This window comes from Capra hircus, chromosome 7 (genome assembly GCF_001704415.2).
Source record: "Capra hircus breed San Clemente chromosome 7, ASM170441v1, whole genome shotgun sequence".
Taxonomy (NCBI): Eukaryota; Metazoa; Chordata; class Mammalia; order Artiodactyla; family Bovidae; genus Capra; species Capra hircus.
Genome location: NC_030814.1, coordinates 52,996,500 through 53,021,834, shown reverse-complemented (window position 1 = coordinate 53,021,834; position 25,335 = coordinate 52,996,500). Strand labels below are relative to the sequence as shown.

Below are 25,335 nucleotides of genomic sequence, written 5' to 3'. Positions count from 1 at the left end.
TTTTGAAGAGGTCAGAAAAAAAAAAGTATGCCAGTAGTTTAGTGAAAGTTCCATTTTTAAAGGGGAGAAGGAAATGGCAACCCACTCCAGTATTCTTGCCTAGAGAATCCTGTGGACAGAGGAGCCTGGAGGGCTGCTGTCCATAGGGTCGCACAGAGTCAGACACGACTGAAGCGACTTAGCATGCATGCATGCATTGGAGAAGGAAATGGCAACCCACTCCAGTATTCCTGCCTGGAGAATCCCAGGGACAGCGGGGCCTGGTGGGCTGCCAGCTGTGGGGTCACACAGAGTCGGATACGACTGAAGCAACTTAGGAGCAGCATCTTTAAAGAAAATCTCTTAGAGAATATTGAAATACTCTTTAAAACATTTTATTATGGAACTTTTCTTGGTTTTCTTCTTCCAGTTATATTAATCTATATACATACAGCACTGTATAGTTTAAGGTGTACAGCATACTGATTTGATTTGTATACATCATGAAGTAATTATCATGGTAAGTTTAGTGATCATCATCTCATATAGGTATAAAATTAAAGAAATAGTAAAAATAAATTTTATTTTTCTGATGATGAGAACTCTTAGGATTTACTCTGTTAACAATTTTCATATATAACATTGAGCAGTGTTAATTATATTTATCATGTTGTACATTATATCCCTAGTACTTATTTATCTTATAATTGGAAGTTTGTGTCCTTTGACTGCCTTCATCCAATTTCTCTTCCCCTTTATGAAAACTTTTGAATACACACAGATGTAGAATAATAATATACCATGTTTCATCATCTAAATTCAGTGGTTAATATTCAGCTATTTTTGTCTCATTTATTCTTCTTGCCTGCCCCACACAATTTTTTTTACTTTTTTTTCCTGAAGTATTTTTCAGATATCAGAGCATTTCACCAGTATGTACTTCGGTATGAATCTCTTTACTGATAAAAGACTTCAAAAAAAAAAAAAAAGGGTCAATATGCTGTTATCAAATTCACCAAAATTAGGAGAAATATTTAAAAATGGTCATTTCAAAAAAGTTGCTAGTTGAGCTAAAACAGAAATAAGACTGAATTTTTAAAATATAACTGAGAAAATTCTGCAGCAGTCATTTTACACGTGTCAGTTCAGTTCAGTTGCTCAGTCATGTCCGACTCTTTGTGATCCCACGGACTGCAGTACACCAGGCTTCCCTGTCCATCACCAGCTCCTGGAGCTTACTCAAACTCACGTCCATCGAGTCCGTGATGCCATCCAACCATCTCATCCTCTGTTGTTCCCTTCGCCTCCCGCCTCCAATCTTTCCCAGCATCAGGGTCTTTTCACATGAGTCAGTTCTTCGCATCAGGTGGCCAAAGTATTGGGAGTTTCAGCTTCAGCATCTGTCCTTCCAATGCATATTCAGGACTGATCTTCTTTAGGATGGACTGGTTGGATCTCCTTGCAGTCCAAGGGACTCTCAAGAGTCTCCTCCAGCTCCATAGTTCAAAAACATCAATTCTTTGGTGCTCAGCTTTCTTTATAGTCCAACTCTCACATGCATACATGACTACTGAAAAAACCATAGCTTTGATTAGACGGACCTTTGTTGGCAAAGTAATGTCTCTGTTCTTTAATATGCTGTCTAGGTTGGTCATAACTTTTCTTCCAAGGAGCAAGTGTCTTTTAATTTCATGGCTGCAGACACCATCTGTAGTGATTTTGGAGCCCCCAAAAATAGTCTGTCATGGTTTTCACTGTTTCCCCATCTATTTGCCGTGAAGTGATGGGACTGGATGCCATGATCTTCGTTTTCTGAATGTTGAGCTTTAAGCCAACTTTTTACTCTCCTCTTTCACTTTCATCAAGAGGCTCTTTAGTTCTTCTTGACTTTCTGCCCTAAGGGTGGTGTCATCTGCATATCTGAGGTTATTGATATTTCTCCCAGCAATCTTGATTCCAGCTTTTGCTTCCTCCAACCTAGCGTTTCTCATGATGTACTCAGCATATAAGTTAAATAATCAGGGTGACAGTATACAGCCTTGACGTGCTGCTTTTCCTGTTTGGAACCAGTCTCTTTTTCCATGTCCAGTTCAAACTGTTGCTTCCTGACCTGCATACAGATTTCTCAGGAGGAGTGTAAGGTGGTCTGGTATTCCCATCTCTTTAAGAATTTCCCACAGTTTGTGGTGATCCACATAGTCAAAGGCTTTGGCATAGTCAATAAAGCAGAAATAGATGTTTTTCTGAAACTCTCTTGCTTTTTCGATAATCCAACAGATGTTGGCAATTTGATCTCTGGTTCCTCTGCCTTTTCTAAAATCAGCTTGAATATCTGGAAGTTCACTGTTCACGTACTGTTGAAGCTTGGCTTGGAGAATTTTGAGCATTACTTTACTAGCATGTGAGATGAGTGCAATAGTGCGGTAGTTTGAGCTTTCTTTGGCATTGCCTTTCTTTGGGATTGGCATGAAAACTGACCTTTTCCAGTCCTGTGGCCACTGCTGAGTTTTTCAAATTTGCTGGCATGTTGAGTGAGGCACTTTCACAGCAGCATCTTTTAGGATTTGAAACAGGTCAGCTGGAATTCCATCACCTCCACTAGCTTTGTTTGTAGATGCTTCCTAAGGCCCACTTGACTTCACATTCCAGGATATCTGTCTCTAGGTGAGTGATCATACCATTGTGATTTTTTTACGTGTGTACAGAGGTATAAGAAAATACCTACCTGAAGACATTTAATGTTTTAAGAGTTGGCAAATTATTTGAAAAAATGGTTATCATTCAGTTTATTTAAGTGGTACTTTTTCAATTCTTTTTAAAATTTTTAATTTTTAAAATTATTAAGGCTCACTGGAAGTTTCAAAAATAATTTAACATGATACCATGTACCCATTGCATAGCTTTCCTGCAGTAACATTCTTTATAGAACACATTTCGGTAAAATTGATGAAGGTTTGTATACATTTAACGCATAGATTTGGTCAACAGCAATATGGTTCTTTTCACAGTGGGTTGTGAGTATTTAATATTGTCACATAAATGGTATAATTGTGAAGCTCAAGTTGAGATTTAATTTCTCAGATAGAAAGGCATCTTTGATGTACAGAAATTCTCACAATAAAATATCCTGGGGGAACATATCTGTGTAAAAGTTAAATCTAAGAGTGTTGTTTCCCCCTGAACACTTTGCCAAGAAAAATTTCAAGGAAACAAGTACCATCTAGCTTCTACAATTAGCACTTTACTATCCCCTGAAGAAGGGAATGGCTACCTACTCTAGTATTCTTGACTGAAGAATTCCATAGAGAGAGGTGCCTGGTGAGCTACAGTCCATGGGGTCGCCAAGAGTCAGACATGACTGAGTGATTCACACTTTCTTTTTCATGTTGCGTCATCATATATCTTTCCATCTCTCCATTTTTAGTTTTAATGCATTTCACAGTACATTCTAGACATCGATACACTCAAACATGTTTATCATTAACTTAAGAGTTCTATAGAACTTTATTATCACCCCAGAAAGTTTGTTCAAATCTCTTGGCCATTTTCTACTCCCAGCCTCCAGATGCAACCAGTTCTGCCCTTTTTCCACGCTATATTAGTCTATTACAGAACTAAAATGTCATTTAAATTAATAATGCTCTCAGTGCTCAAGCCTGCTCATATCAAATTTCTTTATTCTGTTCTAAACCAAAGTAGGTATTTTATGTGTGAATATCCTTATTGTACCTGATGTAGTGAGGGTTTTTATTACGTAGCAAACATTACTGCTCTAGCTCTCACTTTTTGTTGTCTGTAGGACCACCCATAACACAGTCAAGCTTGATCAACAACCGTGACCAGCCTGGGACAAGTGCAGTGCCCAATCTTGCACCAGTAGGAGCAAGACTACCTCCTCCTTTACCCCAGAACCTCCTTTATACAGTGTCAGAACGTAAGTATACATTTGATTTATTAATAAAATTGTTAGAGCATAGAAAAGCCAGACATTTTCTCAGAACATTTAAAAAAATACAGTTAATTTCTATTTTAAGGACTATTTATACAAAATTATACTTACGTATACAGGGCAGTTTACTGTGTGGTTATGCTCTGTAACCCTATTTTTGTGTGATGATGGGAGAGAAGGACAAGGCCTTCTGTATTGGAGAAGTCTTCTCTGCTGTGGTGTAGCAACATTCTTCTACTAAAGAAGTTATATTTTGAAGCTTCTGTTCAAGAATTGCTCTTCTGATAGAATTTCCAAAGCCTAAGACTTACCTCCTAAGAGCATACAAAAGATCAGATAAAATACACCTAATTATTTAACTTGTAATGCTGAAACGAGCATAGCATCATTTAAACTATAGTATTTGGTGGTTAGACTGTCTTATAACATTGATGCTTAACTGTAATAATGTTTTTCTTGAATCCTATGTTTTATGTTTCATAGTTTTTGTTACTGTTGTTTTTAGTTTACAGAGGCTTAAAAGAAAAATTTCTTTCTTCAGAAACCTAAAAATAAAGTAGTTGGTTGTTAAAACTGTCAGACTGTGAGAATTTCTTTACAGAGCTAGGTAACTTTATAGATAAATTCACCTTTTTTGTAACTGTGTTTATCAGAAACATTTCTTTATCTCTGTCATGACCTAGGGAGGCAACTCAGGAAAGTAATTAAGCTTAGGTTCAAATTCTGGTTCCATCATTTATATCACTGTGACCTTAGGCAAGTTGCTTAACCTCTTTGTATACTAATTTCCTCTTTTGTAAAACAGAAATAATAGTAACATTACTCACTTCATTAAGGTTATTTAGGAGAAACATGTTATATGTTAATACATATAAAGCATCTAGAATAGTTTCTGGCACCTTAAGCTATACATAAGGAATAGTTTTTATAGTTTTGTAGTTATCATTGTCTCCATAAATTTCAGGTTCATAAATTTCTCTGATATCAAAACCTATTATTTTCCCCTAAGTCTCTATTACCTCCACAATCCCTGTCTTTCTTTGCTAATGTAAATAACACCCACCTAATCACCTAGAATTGAAAACCCTATCATGACTGACTCACTGCTTTGCTTTTTTATTTCTAGTTAATTGAAAAATTCTTCCTCCTTTTCTTTGATACATCTTTTTCTCTCTCTTCCTGCTATGGTTTCTGCCCTCATCCACACTTGAATCACTTCACATTTTCGATTATTGCTGCAATCTTTTTTACTCCAATATATTTTACCCCCACTTTCCCTCCACGTTACACCATATAATGCTGCTAAGCTGGTTTCCCTGAGAAAACCAACCATGACAGTTCCTTATGAGGATTCTTCAGTGCTACTGTTTCCTCCTATGTTCCGCTGTGCTTTCTCAAAACAGAAACCATATATGATAGTTAAATAATTAGCCATTTTGTTTTACTTTTAGTATCTCACAGTCTTCTAATTACTATAGTATCTTGTTACAATGCTTATTTTACTGCTCTCATTAATTACGGGCAATTTCAGACATATATAAAAATAAAGAAGGTAGTATAATAAACTGCCATGTTCCCATCACTCAGCTTCAACCGTTACCAATCTTGTTTCATCTTTCTCCTCCCTAAATCAGCTTTTAGCATTAGTTCTTAGTGCTTTTAGACTTGTAAATATGAAAAATGGGTTATTTATCTGAAAGTCTTTTGCAGATGACACGTTTCATATTGTTAAATTTAGCATTTTGACTCATGATAAAAATTTCATTTTGTTTTTAATTTATTAAAAAATGCGGCAATTATGATTTATTTTAATATTGTTAAATTTAACATTGTGATTCCATTTGGATTTTTCCTCCAACATTAGATTTTATTTTCTACTTCAGATAATTATGGGCAAATGTATATCTAATTTTGTGGCACAAAATCCCGCTTTTTTTTTTTTCAGCTTTTTAAAAAAAGTTTCTGATGGAGTATAGTTGATTAACAGTGTAGTGCTAGTTTCACATGTACAGCGAAGTAAATCAGTTACATTTATACATATATTCACTCTTTTTTTAGATCCTTTTCCTGTATAGGTCATTACAGAGAATTGGTTAGAATTCCTTATGCTATATACTAGTTCCTTACTCGTTACCTGTTTTATATATAGTAGTGTGTATATGGCAATTCCAGTCTCCCAGTTTATCCTCCCTGTCCCACACTTCTCTTTTTCCCCTAGGTATTCATAGGTTTGTTTTCTATATCTGTGAGTATTTGTTTTGTAGATAAGTTTATTTGTACCATTGTTTTAGATTCCACATATAAGTGATAGCATATGATATTTGTCTTTCTCCATCTCAGTTACTTGACTTAGTATGACAAAAGTTCCCTTTTGGTTTTAATGAAAAAATATTGTAAAAAAAATTGTAGTTAAAAAAAAATCATCATTAATATTCACAGCATAGAAAATGTGTATAAGTGAAGAACAGCATATTATATGATAGTTGTGAAAATTTAATTAATAGGGACCCAGATAAACATAGAAAAATGAAATCTGGTATTTTAGAGGTAGGAATAGGGTCTATTCAATGCTTGGTTACTGGGAATATGAGTGAGAGATGATTTTTCTCCTAAGAAGCTAAAAATCTAATAGTGGGAAAGAAATATGTCAAAAATTACAAACTCACAAAAAACCAATTACAGTGTATTTTGCTGTTAAAAATAAAGCAACAAAGTGCCTCAGAAATACATGTAACAAAGGAACTAATTGTGCCCGAAATAAAACCTTCATCTAGTCTAATTATCACTCAGTTTTGAAGAGGACAATTGAATGTTAAAAGGAGAAAAATAATTTCCCCACTGTAAAACTGTGTAGGGTATATGGGGCTCCTGGCAGTGCTATTTAAAACTGAATGGCAAGTATGGTTATAATTTAGGAAAACTATGAAAGTTGTTTTTTGCTGAATGAAAATGTCACAGATACTCTGAAAAGGATTTAAATAATGAAATGTAGTTGGAAGTGTATGGAAAAACACCTATTAAAAAGAAATATTTCCTTTGACATACTTAAGCATTTTTACCCAAATTCAGTCTCGCCAGTTCAGTGTATGGTTTTGGGGTTTGAGGTTTTGTTTTGCTTTGTTTTCACAGGACAGAACCATTTTAAAGTATATTCCTTTAAATTTGACTTGTTTCTTTTACTTCTTTGAAGACGATGTAATAGAAATATTTTGTATCTGCTAAGCTCCTTGTATTGAGTGTGTGAAAGATTAGTAGTAAAATATAACAGCCTAAAGATTGATTCTTAGGTTGAAGGCAGTTGTCAGTCTTCAGGTGAATTTACATAAATTTTATCTTTCAGAGAATATATTTCCTATTAGCTGTATAAGATTATTAAAGCATATTCTTAAACTTGAGATGCCTCATTTGATTCTGTGAAGTACATAACATTTTTCTGTGCACAGTCACAGATTTTGATGTCTAGAAAAGTCAGTCTCCGATAGAGTTGTATATTGTCTAGAATTTCTCTCCCCTCGTGTGTTACTTGGATTTGTTTTGCATTAGTTGTCATATTGCCCATTTCAAATAATGTCTGACAAATATCACATAAAGGTATTCATCCTAAGAAATACTTAAATGTCATTGGGATGCAGTTAGTAAATAAACTTTCATCCATTCTGTTAAGTATTGAGTTCCTACTATGTGCTAGGCACCATTTAGGCCCTAGAACTTTAAAAGGTATGCCAGGGACCTTGGATTCTAATAGAGAAGACACATAATAAATATGGTCAATAATTGGAAGATATAGCTTTCTATTTTCTTCTGATTGAGCTTTCAGTTTAAAACTCATCGTAAGACTTTTTTTTTTTCCCCCTTATGAATACTCTTAAAGACAAAGTCAGGAGAATTACAAAGAGTAGCTAAAATTTTAGTTTGAATAAAGACTGTCTTCAAAAGACTAGAGTTAACATTGTGTGTGTGTGTTAGTTGCTCAGTCATATCTGACTCTAAAGAATGAAAATATTGCTATCAGTCAGACATGTAAGATATATGAATGACTTACAATAGGAGCATGAACTTAGGAGACTTGCATTTTTAAATTATTCAGTCACTCTACACTGATAAAAACTAAATTGAATCAGAATCTGAACAAGAATATATGCACACACCTATATTTATGTTTAACTGACTCACATTGCTGTACATCTGAAATTGGCACAGCAGTGTAAATCAAATATATTCCAATAAAAGTTTGAAAAAAAACTAAAGTGAATGCATCTAAATTGTGGCTGGCTTATCTTCACCATCATTATAACCAGCTTGATTTTTAAAAACTTTTTATTATGGAAAATTTCAAATATACCTAAGAGAGTAAACACTATAGTAATCTTCATTACTCAGTTGCTGGTTTCAACATTTATCAATATATTGATAAACCTTGCTTTATCTGTAACTCACTCCTGACTTGATTATTTAAAAACAAGTTCTAAACATGCCATTTAATCTATAAATCTCTGAAAGATAAGGGATAAATACACACACAATTACTATACTTTATCATAGTCCCAAAATATAACAGGTATTATTGTCAAGAATCTAATCAGTGCTTGTATTTCCCAGTTGTATCATAGACATTCCTTTATATCTGGTTCATTTGAAGCTGAATCCAAGCAAAGTTACACATTACATTTAGTTGAGAAGTTTCTTAAGCCTTTGAATCTGTAACAGTTTCTCCTACCTCTTTTTTTCCCCCTTGACACTTGTTGAAGGAGCAGATAATTTGTCCTAAAGAATTCTTCTATAATCTAGACTTGGCATATCTTGCATCTGCTGGTGTCATTTAATGCATTCCTCTATCACCTGTCTTTTCTGGAAATTGGAGATTTATCTAGATCTAGATTAATAGGGTCACATTTGGGGTTTTTTCCCTCATTATTTTGCATGAATGTTTTACTGATGGGGTTTTGTACTTCCTACTGCAGTATATACCTGGTGTACAATATCAAGTTGTCTCCTTTCTGTGTTACAAATATTGATCACTGTGTACAGGTGTTTTCATCCTGATCCATCCTTTCAAAAAATTGCTCCTGGTTGGTTGTGATCCCTGCCCAGTTCTCTTTGCTTTATCTGGGGCTATAAAAGTGTGATACTCTAATTCTATGATTTCTTCTCCATTTATTGGCTGACAGTCTACAAAGTAGAACTTGGCAGTGTTCACCATTTGGTTAACCTGAAATGCACTTTTTACAGGAAAGACAGGATAAATGCTTCTGTCCTTTAATTTATCGGTTTTCAGAAAATGAGTTTGTTTCCAAGTATCTTCCAGAGGGACCCCTGTACTTTTTCTAAGTATCATTATGAACTCATGGATTTCTAATGTTTGGTATGTTTCACCCCATTGTGGCCTTTTTTGGTGTTCAGATTGGCTCTTATTTGACCATGGGAAGCCTCTTCATGTTGGCTTCTGCGGGTTGCTTTGTTGTATATTTTACATGCTGTTGTTTGGTAGCCATCTTGCTTCTGGAGCATTATACAAAGGTATACCAGACTCATCATACAAATTTTCTATCCAGACCTAGAATCAACCTTTTATCTAAGGAACTCTTTCTTTTTCACATAGTATTTAGAGACCCTGAATAGATGTTAAAGAAAATCAGGCCTCATTTGAATAAACGGCCATCTTTCTGAAGTATAAGAATGCATATTCTTTGTCATTCATTTTAAAAAGGCATTGTACAAGCTAGCCTTTTAGTTTCTGATTTACTTTGAGATAGTTATTAATTAAATATACATGCTATATGAAATGCTTTATCATAAATTTAACCTAGTCATATAAACTGAGATTGTACTTCCCATTTTTCTCTTTAGCACATGACTTCATTCTGCAAGGAATTCTCTGCAGTATATCATGCTTCAGCTATTTTCAGATCATTGAGGATATGTTAGATTGCTTTTGCAATGTAATGATTGATCTTTTTTCATGTAAATTTTGAAAAGATTGGTGCTAAGCACACAATTATGTGGTCTGCTTATACAGTATGATTTGCCACCTTTTCTCCATGTATTAGAAAGTATAGCATATCCATTTTCTTCTTTACATTTACTGTGAAATCAAGTGGTTGCTTTTGACTTGTCTTATTAAAATGTATTAAAAGTCTTCTGGAATTTTTACAACTTCATAAGATATCATATTAAAAAAATCTAAATTCACTTTGTCTTGTGTCACATAGTGAATGTCTGACTTCAGATACAAAATATTGAGTAAATCTTAAAAATAGGTCCCATATGGAGTAGTAAATGAAAAAGATACTATTAAATAACCAACCAAAGAGAGGTTTTGCTCCTTGATGCCTTGTCTTTTTTAATCTTGTTCTACAAAATTTGGCTTCATTGTTTCTGGCACTTTTGCATCTATGAATTCTAAATGTGCTTTCTTTCCAAAAGTGGTCCATAATATCTGAGATACTTTCATGTGTACAGTGGCTAGTCGGTTCATGTGGGATTTTTGTCCTCTTGTCTGTTTATTGTCCACTTACTTACAGGATAGCAGATTTTCGCTGTCTTTATGTTTTTCTTTTGAACATTTCTTATTCTCCGTGAGAGTATGCTTGTGGTGGGTTTTGTTTTTTTAATTCCTTTATTACATTTGTTTTTTCTGCTCCCAGATAGGGGAATAGTTTATGCATACCTGAAATTATATGAATTTGGGAGGAGTGTTTTTATTTTTTTTTAATGGGTATGACAGCTTTCATAACCACGTCTCCCTGGATATTAAACTACATGAATAATAGCCCAGGGCTCCTTTGTCAGTAACTTGATATGGTTGATCAGTTTCTGGTAAGATCAGCGTGTAGTTATTCCATTTAAGATGATAAAAAATGGACATTATGCAGTCACACTACCTAATTCTTATCTTTCTTTATACCTCAGTGCATCCTACCCAGTTGCATGTCTGTTTCTTGAGTTAGAAGGAATCTTAATAGCATCTTTCTCAAGTACCGTTCCCATTGGTGTACTTCCTCTGTTCTTGGCTCAAGTCTCAGGAAGTAGATCACGACTCAAGAGAAGCTTGTGACTCCAACCCCAGCTGCCCTCCTGTTCTTTCCTCTGTAGGACAGCCCATGTACTCTCGTGAACATGGTGCTGCTGCATCTGAGCGACTTCAGCTGGGGACACCGCCTCCTCTGTTGGCAGCTCGTTTGGTGCCACCTCGAAACCTCATGGGATCCTCCATTGGGTACCATACCTCAGTCTCCAGCCCCACCCCTCTGGTCCCAGGTAAGCTTTGCTACAAATGGCCATCCACCTCTGATCTTTTGTACCATAAATTGGCCAGCCTAAGAGGTGACCTGGTATCCTGATCTGCTATCACAAGATTCCCATTAAAGCTCCCAGGTGGTTTTGTTTTCTGTTTCTCTGCTCCTTCGGTTTGTCCCTAGTGCCCCTAGATGATTAGGCCTCCTGTGTGTCTGTCATCTCCGGTGTCCTTTGTATTTACTTTCTGTGCTTCGGTAACTAAGGTCATGCGAGTTCCTTGAACTAGTTTTTAATCCAGCAGATAGGAAGAGTATCTACTTGAATGTTTTCTAATCAGTTATAAGAAAAGCTAGGTTAATTTTTCTCTAAAACAAAACAAAAACATGTGGTTTCTTGCTGATCATGGATAAACATGTGTTTTTTCCCCTCTGCCCCTGTTGTATGGAATGACAGTGTGTAATGATTTCTTGAAAACTCTTCCCTCCTATTGACATTTTTGAAGATATGTGGAGTGCTTTGAGGGTGTCTCATGAGGTTTTTAACATTTTTCACTTTGCCTTTAGATCTCAGTTCATCATAATTAACTAAAGAACCTTCAATTTTCTTGGGGTTCTGTGTGATCCCAGGAATTATTAGAACAAGGCTATTTGATTATGTAGCTTCTTTAAAACTTTTTGCAGCCTTAATGTAGGAGATTTTTCTGTTAGGAGTACCAAATTGTATTAATCACTGGAAACTTTTAAATCATAATTTGCTGATCTTATACTCTGAATTACAGAACTGATGGGCTAATAATGTGAAAGGAGCCTTATCTTGTAGCTAAAACCTAATATGAGCCACAAAGGAATTTTTCCATTAAGAAAAAAAAGAGATGCAAGGATTTATAAATGCATTTAAGAATCATTGTCTTCACTTCATCTTTGATTCTGTGTAGGATGCAGAGGATGTTTTGGAGATCAACACTTTCAGAATGTTTTTTCAATGCTTATAAAATATTTATTTAGCATTAGAATTTTAAAAATTAAATTTTTAGTAATTTCTCTGGTGGTCCATTGGTTCAGACTACATGCTTCCACTGCAGGAGCTTGGGGTCCATCCCTTGTTGGGAAATTAGGATCCCACATGCTGTGCAGAGAGTGGCCAAAAAAAAAAAAACAATTAAATATTCGGTTGTAGAGAAAATATAGAGAAGATGATAAAAAAAGTGTTGATGAGGCAGGTGGTAGTAAGGTAATGATTACATTTGTAAATATAAAATTTAGCTTATTTAGCTGTTTGAAATACAACATTTAAAATATGTTTTACATGTGAAATTGACTCTTTTCTCTAGTTTAAAGTGCAGATAGCCAGGGTCTTCCCCGGCCGTCCACTGCTTAAGATTTCTGCACTTCTTATGCTGTGGGTGTGGGTTTGATCCCAGTTGGGGAACTAAGAGTCCACATGCTGTGTAGTGTGGCCAAAAAAAAAAATGCAGATAACCAAGTTAATAGATTTATTGTTTCTCTTCTAATTAAAAGAATACCTAGAAAGTGGTGAGACATGATTACAAAGGAAACTCAGTCATTTGTATATGGTGTTTGTATATGTGAACATTTCTGTTAAAAATGCACAGTGAAGTTTTAATTATGTGATTATTATAGAGGACAAAAATGACATTAGGTAAATGAATCCAGAAACATATCCATAATTCAGAATGGATTTGCATGTCTGTATTTTGTGACTGGAGCATTTTTGTTTCTTTGATGCTCAGTAGGTTTTATCTATATACTCTTAATTCAAAGAGAAATATATGTGGGTTGATATAATTTTATTTGTTGAAGAAAATTCATTTTTGTGGTTATTTTATAATAAATTGTTTACTCTTGATTGTTACATGTTCTGTTGTTTTGTTTTCCCTCAGATACCTATGAACCTGATGGTTATAATCCAGAAGCTCCTAGTATTACCAGTTCTGGTAGATCTCAATATAGACAGTTTTTTTCAAGAACGCAGACACAGCGCCCAAACCTGATTGGCCTAACATCTGGAGATATGGATGCAAATCCAAGAGGTGATACTGCCTTTAACTTTTTGCCATACTAAATGTCATTTGGGCATGGCATTTCTGACCTCACTAAGGTCTAAAAATTCTTTATCTCTGAAGGGTGTTATGTAATGATCTCCCATAAATGTTTTTGAATATCTATGTCCAAATGTTACTTTAAAGCTTTAAGCAGAATATATTTATTTTTAAGTAAAAATAATACTAATGTTGACTAATTGCTCTTTTTGTAGGACTTTAGGCTATTCTAGGCACTGTGCTGGATGTTAGATATAGAAAGAGGACACGATCCCTCTTCCTCCAGGAATAAAATCATTTAATGGCCTAATTTGTATTTTAAGAGTTATGCTTCATACTAATAACACAGAACTTAAAACACTGTCATAAAATTATTCTTTGACTCTTGTTAGTATTCATGATTATAACCGTATGTTAGGACTTTCATAAAGTATAACCACAAATCTTAAAAGATTAAATGTAAGTATTGCTTTTAATATGGGTTAATATCTCCACTCAAAACAAATTTGGTTAAAGAATTTGATGAGATTACAGTTTCTTATTATAGTCAGATTTCTGGTATTTAACTTCAATTTGAATGATTGCCCATGGGCCATCCTGATATTTTCCTAATTTAATTATCTGGTAGACATTTTTCTGTTCTTACCTTCTTATCCTGATTCTGTTTACTGTTCTTTACTTCCATTAATAGTATTATTGCCACTACAGGTTAACTCTACAAGACTAAACCAAATGCTTTTTAATACATTATTATCTCTCATGTATCTTACCACCAACTCCTTAAATGAGGTACTATTAATATTTTTACTCTCTTTTTACAGTTAAAGACACTCAGGCCAACTAAGAGAGGCTAGATTAATTAGCTCATTAATCTAATTCCAAAGAATAGGCTCTTTCTTTCTGTGCTATAATGCATATATTGTTACCAAATTAGTGGGAAGATACGGTTTCAGCCCCACAGTTGTTACTCTTTGCTATTAATTTTACTTTTGGTGGAGTTGCTAAAAGTCATGAAGAATACTCAGAATGTAACATGTGTAGTTTTGTGTTGGTATTTGCTTTTTTGGTTCAGCACACCTCTTTCTACTGACGACCTGTTGTAAGGTCAGTGTGTTAATACAGTGTTGGGTTGGCGAAAGTTTGTTTGGGATTTTCCATAATATCTTATGGGAAAACCCAAACGAACTTTATGACCAACCCAATATTTTATTAGTCCTAACTACTGTGAATGAAATGTGTTAATTTATAATATTAGCTTTGAATTTTCCTTTCAGCTTTTAAGTTTGAATAATTTTGAAGCTACAAATGAGAAGTGTGATAAGCACCTAGATACTTTCACTTAGATTAACCAGTTGTTCACGTTTTGTCAGCTTTGGGCATGAATGCTCACTTGTTTGCACTCCTCTCTCCCTTCCTCCCCTCTCCCTTTACATTTCTTTTCCTGAATCTCTTGAAAGTAAATTTTGGAGATTAGTCTACATCTGAGAAAAAGACACAGTACTATATAAGCACAGTATTGCCACACGTAAGAAAATCGTAATTTCATAGTAGTATCCTATCCATGTGAACCTCTTGTTGAATCATGTAAGGAGATAAATATTCTACTCTGTTTATGGTCTAATAAATTTGATCACTTACCTAAAGCAGTAATTGTTCAGCTCTCTGTTGTAAAGTAAATAATTTGTAGAGTGGTACTTCGGCATGAGGTTAAGTATCTCATTCTGCAACACTGTTACAATGATTTTTTTTTCCCTTTCCATTCATGATCCTAGCTTGACTCAGTCATTAAAGTTGGCTAGGACTTTTTAAACATGCATATTGTATCTTTAAAAAAGGAGGAAAGGGAGGCAATTGATAATTTATTCTTACTGTTAAACATTTCTGAAAAGGAAGTGGTAGTATTAGGTACTGTTCACAGTGATTTTTAACTTTTGGACTAAATATTTTAATCATTTGAAATTCCCCAAATATAATGCATTGCCAGTAATGTTAATTTTTGTTTTCAACAGCTGCTAACATCGTCATCCAGACTGAACCACCAGTTCCTGTTTCAATTAATAGTAATATAACCCGAGTAGTTCTTGAACCTGATAGCCGGAAAAGAGCTATGAGTGGTTTGGAAGGGCCACTCACAAAGAAACCTTGGTTGGGAAAGTAAGAGAATTTGCTTATTAGTAACATCTAATTGATGTTTTTGGCTTTTTGCTTGCATGAGTAAATTTGTAGAATTAAGAGTTGTCATTAATTATTAATTTTCATTCTATGTGTATCAAAGCTAAGGTTCCCAGAGGCATCATTAGTATGTCTTATATGTTAAAAAATCAACAGAATATTGATAACAGATGTTAATAATTTCTAGGCCTAGCCCAGGTTTATAATTATTGAGACATCGGTCTTTCTTTGCACCTGTTCTCTTCTTAATGTAATAACGATAATGTGAAAGTTACCTACTAATATCTGAAGGATGTTAAGTGCTTATAGAGGACACTTGAATAAATGTAAACTTATGTTCTTTGCTGATTATCTCTTGCCTAGGGCATAATGTAGGAGAATTAACTAAGATCTGTTAATATTCCTTTCAGACAAGGGAATAACAATCAGAATAAACCAGGATTCTTGAGAAAGAATCAGTATACAAACACCAAATTAGAAGTCAAGAAAATCCCTCAGGAATTGAACAACATTACCAAGCTCAATGAACACTTCAGCAAATTTGGAACTATTGTTAATATCCAGGTGGGTGTGGCTATGTTGGTGAGAATCCATATATATAATGTATTTTCTTAGAGATTTCTTTCTTTTTGGCTGCACTGGGTCTTCATTGCTGTGTGGGGGCTTTCTTTTGTTGCTGCAGGTCTCTTTGTTGCGGTGTGCAGGCTTCTCATTGTGGTGGCTTCTCTTGTTGTGAAGCACAGGCTCTAGGTACATGGGCTTCAATAGTTGTGGCACCTGGGCTTAATAGTTATGGTGCATGGGGTTAGTTGCTCTGTGGCATATGGGTCTTACTGGACCAGGAATCGAACTCGTGTTCCCTGCATTGGCAGGCAGATTCTTAACCACTAGACCATAGTGTATCTTTGGAAACAGCTCACTTTTGCTTAAACAAATCAGTGATTAGTTTGATCATCTCTGCTATGTGTTTTAAATCCCACCATGTATTTGTATGCTCAACTTTACGTTGAAATTGTGTTGAATTTGTCTCCTGAATTCATTTGGTTTCTTTCTGAACCTCTTCCTGAAAGACATTGGGCTGGTTATTGTATCTTTGTTCGTAGTTTTATGTCTGGACAAATGACTTTTTTTACCTGCTTTAGGTAATCCCATGGATGGAGGAGCCTGGTAGGCTGCAGTCCATGGAGTCGCTAAGAGTCGGATACGACTGAGCGACTTCACTTTCACTTTTCACTTTCATGCATTGGAGAAGGAAATGGCAACCCACTCCAGTGTTCTTGCCTGGAGAATCCCAGGGCCACGGGAGCCTGGTGGGCTGCCATCTATGGGGTCGCACAGAGTCGGGCACGACTGAAGTGACTTAGCAGCAGTATTCTAACTAGGTAGTGAGCTTTTGGTAGTTTCTAAGATTGTATTTTTGTCTACTGAACTGGCTTTTGTGAAATATTAGTTGATTAAGTATGGTTCTAATTGTGAGAATTTTAGATACTAAAATTTAACATCAGGAAATCATAGCTTTTATATTTTGCTATGTGCTTGCTAATTTTTTGAATTTACCAATTTGATGGTTGAGTGTTATCCTGTAATTGAGGGTAATATAATAGAAGATATGTTTAAATTGATATTTCAGCCAGTTTACTTAGTGTTGCCATCAAATCAAAATATAATTTACCTGTTTCTAACTGCCTTTTTCTCTTAAATTGTTCCTAGGTCATTATTCTTTATGGCATTTAGAAAAAGTAGGTAGCTTAATGTAGATGAGTATATTAGTCTGCTTGGGTTGCTATAACAAATACCATAGCCTGGAACCCAAGATACTAGCCTATATGGATCCTGGCTGGCAGATGGCACCTTCTTGCTGTGTGCTTACATGTTGGAAAGAGAGGGAGGGTAAGAGACAGAGAGATCTCTTCCTGTAAGTTCACCCATCCTGTCTGATTAGGGTCCTATCCCTTTGATATCATTTAACCTTGTTTACCTCCTAAAAGCACTGTGTCCAGATGCAGTCACATTGGGGGGTTAGGGCTTCAATGTATGAATTTAGTGAGGACATAATTCAGTCCATAGCAGTAGGCCATAATTTATATAAATTTCCCCTATTCTCTGGGGAAATTTACGTGTTTTTTTTTTAAATAGAAACAATTCTATGGTAAGCCTCCTTTTGGATAAGCGTTTTTATTTTTAAAATGTTGCTGAAATTAAGGAAATTTTAAAACTTTTTATTTAAACAGCCAAATTGATACTCCCAAATGCAATTTATGAGGCCTCATCAAAACTATAATACATATCCATTAAAAATTTTTAGACTAGTTTCATAAGTGAAAAGTCTACTTACTTGAATTTGCTTTGTTTTTATTCCTAGGTAGACTCTAATTTATATACACCATTTGCAATACTTTTGCATTTACCTATCCACTGTCTTTGCTCATTTTTTTAAGTGAAGGCAGTATAATAATGCTTTTCCAAACCTTTGCTTGTCATATATATTAAAATTACTTTCTCATTTTGTCATTTGTTTTGTTTTTGGCTTGTTTGGACTGACAGTGGTTTAAGATTTTATTTGGTCAAATCTGCTGTTTGTCTTTATGGTCCTGCATTTATAGATGTGTTGTAAAAAGGCTTTCCAGACCTTCAGAGTATACAGATGTTCACTTCTTCTCCCTGGGTTTTTGTGGGTTGTTTTGTTTGTTTATTGTAAAACATTTTCTGTCTCTGGAGTTTATTTGGATGTAAGATACCAGGAAGGAATTCTTATATCTTTTCCCAAGTGGTATGTAACGTCACTAGGATTATTAAATAATCTAGTATTCCTTTTATACAATATTGAAATACATATGTTACCTTATAAGAGATAACTATTTTTATTTACATATACTTCACAATGGATTTCAGCAGGCTGTTTTCTGCTTTTTAATTCTTTATCAGTAATTTATTTATTTACTTGCCTATAATCATTCATTTCTGTGTTTTGTTGTTGCTGTTGTTTTTTCTAATAGGTTGCTTTTAAGGGAGATCCAGAAGCAGCCCTCATCCAATATCTTACTAATGAAGAGGCCAGAAAAGCCATTTCTAGTACAGAAGCAGTTCTAAACAACCGGTTCATTCGAGTCCTGTGGCACAGGGAAAATAATGAGCAACCAGCACTACAGTCTCCAACACAGCTGCTCCTGCAACAACAACAAACACTTAGTCATCTGTCACAGCAGCACCATCACCTGCCACAGCACCTTCATCAGCAGCAGGTGCTGGTGGCCCAGTCTCCTCCCTCATCAGTACATGGAGGCATTCAGAAGGTAATCTGGGGTTCACAGGGAATTAAAGGTCCTTTAGGTCGTCTTCTAGATCATTGTTTCTCGATTTGATGTCTTTGGTCTTCTACATCAGAGCCAGTCAGTTTGGTTTGTAGGCCAGCAGCATCGATCTCCTAGGAGCTCATTAGACATGTAATTCAACTTACTGAATGGGTAGGGCTCAGTAATCTATTTTAATAGGCTGTCCATATGATTTTTAGGTATCTTGAAGTTTGAGAAGCACTGTGCTAGAATCACTTACCTGGGTGCACATTTTTGGGTATTACCTTCTCAGATCTACAGGGTCAGTCTCTAGATACAAGGCCCATAAATCTTCATGTTTAAGAAATACCTTCTTCTCAGCACTCAGTTACGATAACCATCCACCACTGAACAACTCTGAATCTAGAACAACTGTTTTGTGTTAGAATCAATCACTCTTATACCCACCCTCTTGTCCTATTGTTTCTCATATAGAAATATTCTGTTTCTTTTAAAACGGAAATGGAAGCCCAGGAGACTGGGATTTTGTCTGTTTTATTTGTTCTATCCCTGGTGCCTAAAACAAGGCCTGGCACATAGTGCTTTAAACATATTTGAATGAATAGATGAACGAAGGAAAGAGCAAATCACCCTGCAATAGAACTATTCAGATATTGATGATATTGGTAATCTCCTAGGCATTCTTTTGTTTGAATTAAATATACTCAGAATAAGAAGCGTGTTCCTTAACAGGACCTAGTATTAACTCCATTCACCATTCTGTTTATTTGCAGTTAAGTTTGCATTTCTTTTGTCTCTATCCCATTTCCTGTTAGGTCCTGAAGGTAAAGGCTTTCCCTAGGTGTTGGCTAAATGGTGTATAAAAGTAATACAGTCACCTCTGTGATCCATTAGACCCCGTGCTATTAATGCAGCCTTAGATTGTGTTATGTTTTTAGGGTGGTCCTATCACAATTACTCCTATTAAACTGTCAAAACCCATAAGTCTTTCAGCATTACATAATTGAAGGGAATATTGAAAAATTACTAATTTTATTTGTGAGTGTACATACACATATATTTGAATTACGTTGTGATATATTTCAGACATCCAAAAGAGTATGGATAATAACAGTCATTTGTATGTCTACCTCTTCACTTAAAAAAAAACCTTATAAATAATAGAAGCACTCTACCTTCACATTCCTGTGTCTTCCTCCCCAGGGTAATCACTGTCCTAAATTTGTATCATTCCTAGATATCTAAAAAACTTCTGGGGGAAAAAAAAAAAAAAACTTCTGCCACAAATGTATTTATTTTGTATATGCAGATGATGAGCAAACCGCAGACGTCAGGGGCATATGTTCTTAATAAAGTTCCTGTGAAGCATCGTCTTGGACATGCCGGTGGTAACCAGAGTGATGCAGCACACTTGTTGAATCAGTCAGGTGCTGCTGGAGATGATTGCCAGGTATACATTTCTGTGAACCTTTCAGTATATTTAGAATTGGAGTTGTTCAGTGGCACAAAGAAATTAATAAATTGATTATCACCCAGATTTGTAATGTTTTAGTTCCTCAATCAAGATAGTGGTGACAGCTAATCTTAAATTTGGCTGGTCAACTTCCCGTAAATTTCAATGATTCAGCCAGAAATTTGCTAGTTAAGTTTTCTTTTTCTATTCAAAGCTAAGTGGGAATTTGAGAATTTTAGCCATTTATTAATAGATCTCTTTATTAATCCATTTCTTTAATCATTTGTCATGTTTAATTAACATCATGAAGGGGATTCAGTCATAATTGAAAAATCAAATTTTGAAATATGTTTTTAACTAGTTTCCTTTGCTTTTGAAAATATATCTGTATGACTACTCTCTAGAATGGTGATTGTTTTTTCCCCAAGAGAGCTAGGAAAACTAAAAATGAACAAGTGGGGATAGCTCTCCTTGATATTAAAAACACTGTGAAGTCTGTACAATTCAAACAATTTGATACTGGCACATGAGAGAGCACTAAAACAAAATCTGAGACTGAGATTTATAGACTTAAGAATAGGGATATATTATATGCTAACACATTATCTGAGATCAGCGAGGAATGTATGGGCTTTTGGTAAATGGTATTAGCATGACTGGATAGCCTGATGGAAAAAAAAAATTAGATCCATTTTTTAAATTACCTAATAAACCATGGTAATTTCTACCAGGATCTGAAATTTATATGCTGACAGAGATGCTAAATGGTACAACCCCCTTGAAATTTGGCATTGTCTATGTATTATGCTGTAAAATTATGTATGCGTTTACTCTAAACCAATAATCCTCCTCTAAGAATCTATGCCAAAGAGGTACTTGTCAAACTATGAAAAGACGTATGAGCAAGACTAGGAAACATAGACTGTGCAATAGTGAAAGACTGGAAACAGTCCAAATATCAATCAGTAGGCAGTAGGTTACTAAAAATGTAGTACATCCACCCAAAAGCATATGTGTAACGTTGCAGAGAAATGAGGAGTATCTTTATATATACCATGAGTTGATTATCAGGATACATTAAATAAAGGAAATAAAATGGAACAAAAAATGTAGTCAGCCATTGTTAGAAAGTAGGGGCGGTGAACACATGTAAGTATTTGTTTATAATAGAAAAAAGAACAAAAGTAATCCCTGTAATTTAAATCTTGGTGGTTACGGCAAGGATAGAGGAAACTAGACAACTTTAAAAACCTCCAGAACATCTCAATTCTGTCCACTAAAAAGATCTAGAAGCAGTAACCCAGCCTGATGGTAATGACCCTGACACTCCTGTCCCCAGCATTGAAAGGAACCAGAGATCCTTGAAGAAATGTCTGTTCCCAAATATGGGGCTGACAGTGTTCCAGATGAGCCCTAGAATATTTTGTCAAACCAGAAAGCAAAGCATTTGTCAAAGATTACTAGCATCCTTTGAAAAAGTGAAAAAGTGTGATTAAGACTCTAGAACTCTTCACCAATTTAAAGGAAATTCAGAGGTCAGAGAAACGTGTTAAAGGATACCACAGAATCCCTTGGTGAATACAACAGGACGAGTGACCTGGTCTCTTCAACAAGTGATGTACAATGATATGGAGGGACTTCCCTGGTGGTCCAGTGGCTAAGACGTCACAGTTCCAGGGCAGGGGGCCCAGGTTTGATCCAAGGTCAAGGAACTAGATTCCACGTGCTGCAACTAAGACCCAGCAGAGCCAAATAAATGTTTTTCTTTATTAAGGGAAAAATATGGAGAGGGAAACAGAATTAGAGGAGGCTTTAAAGAAATATAACCAATTATACTATATGGACTTTCAGTTCAGTTCAGTTCAGTTGCTCAGTCGTGTCTGACTCTTTGCAACCCCATGAACCACAGCACGCCAGGCCTCCCTGTCCACCAACTCCCAGAGTTCACTCAAACTCATGTCCATCAAGTCGGTGATGCCATCCAGCCATCTCATCCTCTGTCGTCCCCTTCTCCTCCTGGACTTTAGTAGATCTTAATTCAAATATGGGAAAATGTTTTGAAAATTATAATGTAATCTGGAGTTGTAAATATTTAATGATTTTAAAGAATTGTTACCATTTAAGTGTGATGATCATATTGTGGTTTTATGTAAAAAAGAAAGGAGTCCTTATCTTTTAGAGATAAAACTGAAATACTCACAAGGACTTCCAGTGGTTAAGACTCCACGTGTCAAATGCAGGGGGCATGAATTTGACCCCCTCATTCAGGGAACTAAGATCCCATGTACCTCATGATGAAGCCATTAAAAAAAAAACAAAAAAACATAAAATAATATGTGGTGTTTGTTATGAGTATATAGTTGGGGATTTAAATATAACAATGTTATTTTACATAAAATAATGTAAATTGATCATTGCTGCTTAGTTATGGATGCATCATTTTATATATGTATATGAATTTGTACTTCTGTTTATTAAAGAAAAATCATTGATACTAAAAGATGGAAAAACAAAAACAATCACAGTTTTTGGAGTCACACAGTGCTAACTGACTCTTAATAGCTGTGTTAATTGACAAGCATTGGTTTCCCTTTCAATAAACTCAGTTGCTGTGGGGGTTAAAAAATTTCTTGTTGGTAAAATACAAAAGAATATAATAAGTGCTCAGTAAATTATAGCTATTGGTATTTTTATTTTGATAAATAATAATGACATGAACATCATCTGTGCAGATTACTACAGTATTTCAGTTTCCTGTGTATTTAAAGTAGTTTAATTTTTAGAGCAATTAAATGTTGTTTGATTGAGAGACGTTTTATATTTGTATATACAACATGATTGAATTTTCTACAAATTTCTTAGTATTATATTGTGTTTATAATTTCTTAGTATTATACACATTTATCTGTGTCCCTTATATGATACATTCAAAGTTAATGTAAAAATAGGACTGGAGTATGTTAGGGAAAACTTGACCAGAGAGATTATAGTATAGTATGTTGCTCTGCTATGCCTTAAAGAGGGGAAGTTTGTCTGGAGTCATCTGTTCATCAAGGAATCTAAATAGCAAGATGAGCAGAGTAAAGACGGACACCATTTTGCTTGCAACATTAGATCTGTGAGCTGGCTACTTGTCTTATGGTTGGTTGTAACATTTGCAAAGAACCTTACTTCTTAGGAGGGTTTGCGATTATTAGAAACATGGGTTTTTATTTGACACTTGTGGAAGATAGCTTAATGACATTAGCCACCCCACCCCCACCAAAGACCTGCACAAACACATCTTTAGTTGAGCAAGTTGAGTTTATTATTCAGTGAGGAAGTATACACAGTGAAACCATGGAACCTGTCATTTAGAGGGTGTTAGCATGGGCTGCCATCTAAGGGGTCGCACAGAGTTGGACACGACTGAAGCAACTTAGCAGCAGCAGCAGCAGCAGCATGGGCTTATTTTAGCATTGGCTGTATTAGGTAATTTGGGGGAAGGCTAAAAGAAAGAGTAGTAATGCTATGATCAGATTTCCTAAGAAGTTTACCTAGAAGGAGGGAAGACCAGAATTAGGCCAAAACTGTATTTGGTAAAGAAGCTGTAGTCATTCATATTAGCCAGGGTAGAGTTTAGCCATTTTATGGTTTGGGTAGTATTTACAGGTTTTTTTGTGTTCAGTCGTGGAATGATTTTATTTTTGCCTTGATCCACCATGATCCATAAGAGTGGCCTTGTCTGAAGTCAGTATACTATGAAATTGTTCATGTTTAACAAGGGAACACTGAGTCCCAACTATGAGTGGCAGTCTGGCTCCTAGATGTCAGAAGTAGTTGTTCTTATTCTCCCAATTAAAAAAAATATAAAGAAAAGAAAATTTTCTTTATATTCAGGAATGCAACATTATTGCTAAAAAGGTTTTGTATTTGAGTGATAATTGAGTTTATGTATAAAGAACTTGTTTTATAAATGGAGTTTTTAAATGTAAAAATAGCCAAAATTTTACTCCTTAAAAAAATTTTATGCAGTCTTTTTAAAAAATTATTTTAAGGCATTACTAAGATTTAATCATATTTCTGTTTCCTAGATATTTTCAACTCCAGGCCATCCAAAAATGATTTATAGCTCCTCAAACTTAAAGACACCTTCAAAACTTTGTTCAGGATCAAAATCTCATGATGTCCAAGAAGTTCTTAAAAAGAAGCAGGTAACAATCCTGAGTTTTCTTCTCTTCAAAAGGAAAGGATCTATTGAATTCTTAAGTGATTGTATTAATAACTTGAACAATTCAATGTTGTTATGGAACTACATTATAATGTTTATTTAACTGCTGCTTGATGCATTGTATACTTGAAAAATGTTTTGCAGTTAGTTGCCTTAGTAGCTACATCAAGCACAAGGAAAGAATTTTTTTTTCTGTATAAAAATTAAAGACACTGAGTGAGTTGGCCTTTTTTTTTTCTTTTTTTCCTGCAAGGGAGAGAGAAGGGCGAGAAACAGATATTTTTATTTCATTATTTTCTCTTAATTTCTTTCTGGCTTTGTACACTAGATAATGTTTCACATGAAGTATAACAATTATCATCTTAGATTTAAACTCACATAGTTTTTCAAATAAAATAGATGTTTATATATTAGTATAATTAGAGATTCAATTAACAGAGGGGTCAGAGATGACATTTTCCAGATAGATTTTGCTATCATTTCTAACCTAGAGCTGCATCTCACATTTTTAGACTTTAAACTTCAAAAATAAATATTTGACTTATTACATGGGGAGGTAGAAACAGCTCTTGTTTTTCTTTACATATGCATTCAGGTCTTTTAAGTGAATAAACCTCATAGATATAGCTAATTTATGTTCAGTATTTGAAATATTAAAGTATAATTATAAATGTAAACTCTTTTATATTGGAAGTATTGGGAAAATAGGTTTAAAGGTTTCATATCTGGTCAGCTATTTTTTGATTAGGAGGAAGGGATGACTTGTGTAAGGGATGACTCAGGGGAGATGAGTTGAGATTATAGTAGCCTTATGTATCGTTGGCAAACTTGTAAGGAAAAAATTAGTAATAAGAAACTTACCTGTTCATACAGGAAGCAATGAAGCTACAACAAGATATGAGGAAAAAGAGGCAAGAAATGTTAGAAAAACAAATAGAATGCCAAAAGGTAAGACAAACATTCACTATTTGCTTGCTGGAATTG

At 34.9% G+C, this 25,335-nt stretch overlaps 1 protein-coding gene across 4 annotated transcripts in view; it reads left to right on the top strand.

Moving 5' to 3' along the window:
• Positions 1 to 25,335, top strand: part of RBM27 (RNA binding motif protein 27) — a 59,698-nt gene that overhangs the window by 22,329 nt on the left and 12,034 nt on the right. For 2 of the 4 annotated variants that reach the window (XM_018050193.1, XM_018050192.1), the window contains exons 8-16: positions 3,779 to 3,913; positions 11,021 to 11,185; positions 13,065 to 13,214; positions 15,233 to 15,377; positions 15,806 to 15,959; positions 18,392 to 18,688; positions 19,998 to 20,138; positions 24,215 to 24,334; positions 25,225 to 25,299. In XM_018050193.1, the coding sequence (XP_017905682.1) occupies positions 3,779 to 3,913; positions 11,021 to 11,185; positions 13,065 to 13,214; positions 15,233 to 15,377; positions 15,806 to 15,959; positions 18,392 to 18,688; positions 19,998 to 20,138; positions 24,215 to 24,334; positions 25,225 to 25,299 (1,382 nt within the window). The remainder of the gene's footprint in view (positions 1 to 3,778; positions 3,914 to 11,020; positions 11,186 to 13,064; positions 13,215 to 15,232; positions 15,378 to 15,805; positions 15,960 to 18,391; positions 18,689 to 19,997; positions 20,139 to 24,214; positions 24,335 to 25,224; positions 25,300 to 25,335) is intronic. The other 2 variants (XM_018050195.1, XM_018050194.1) reach the window with 1 other exon arrangement.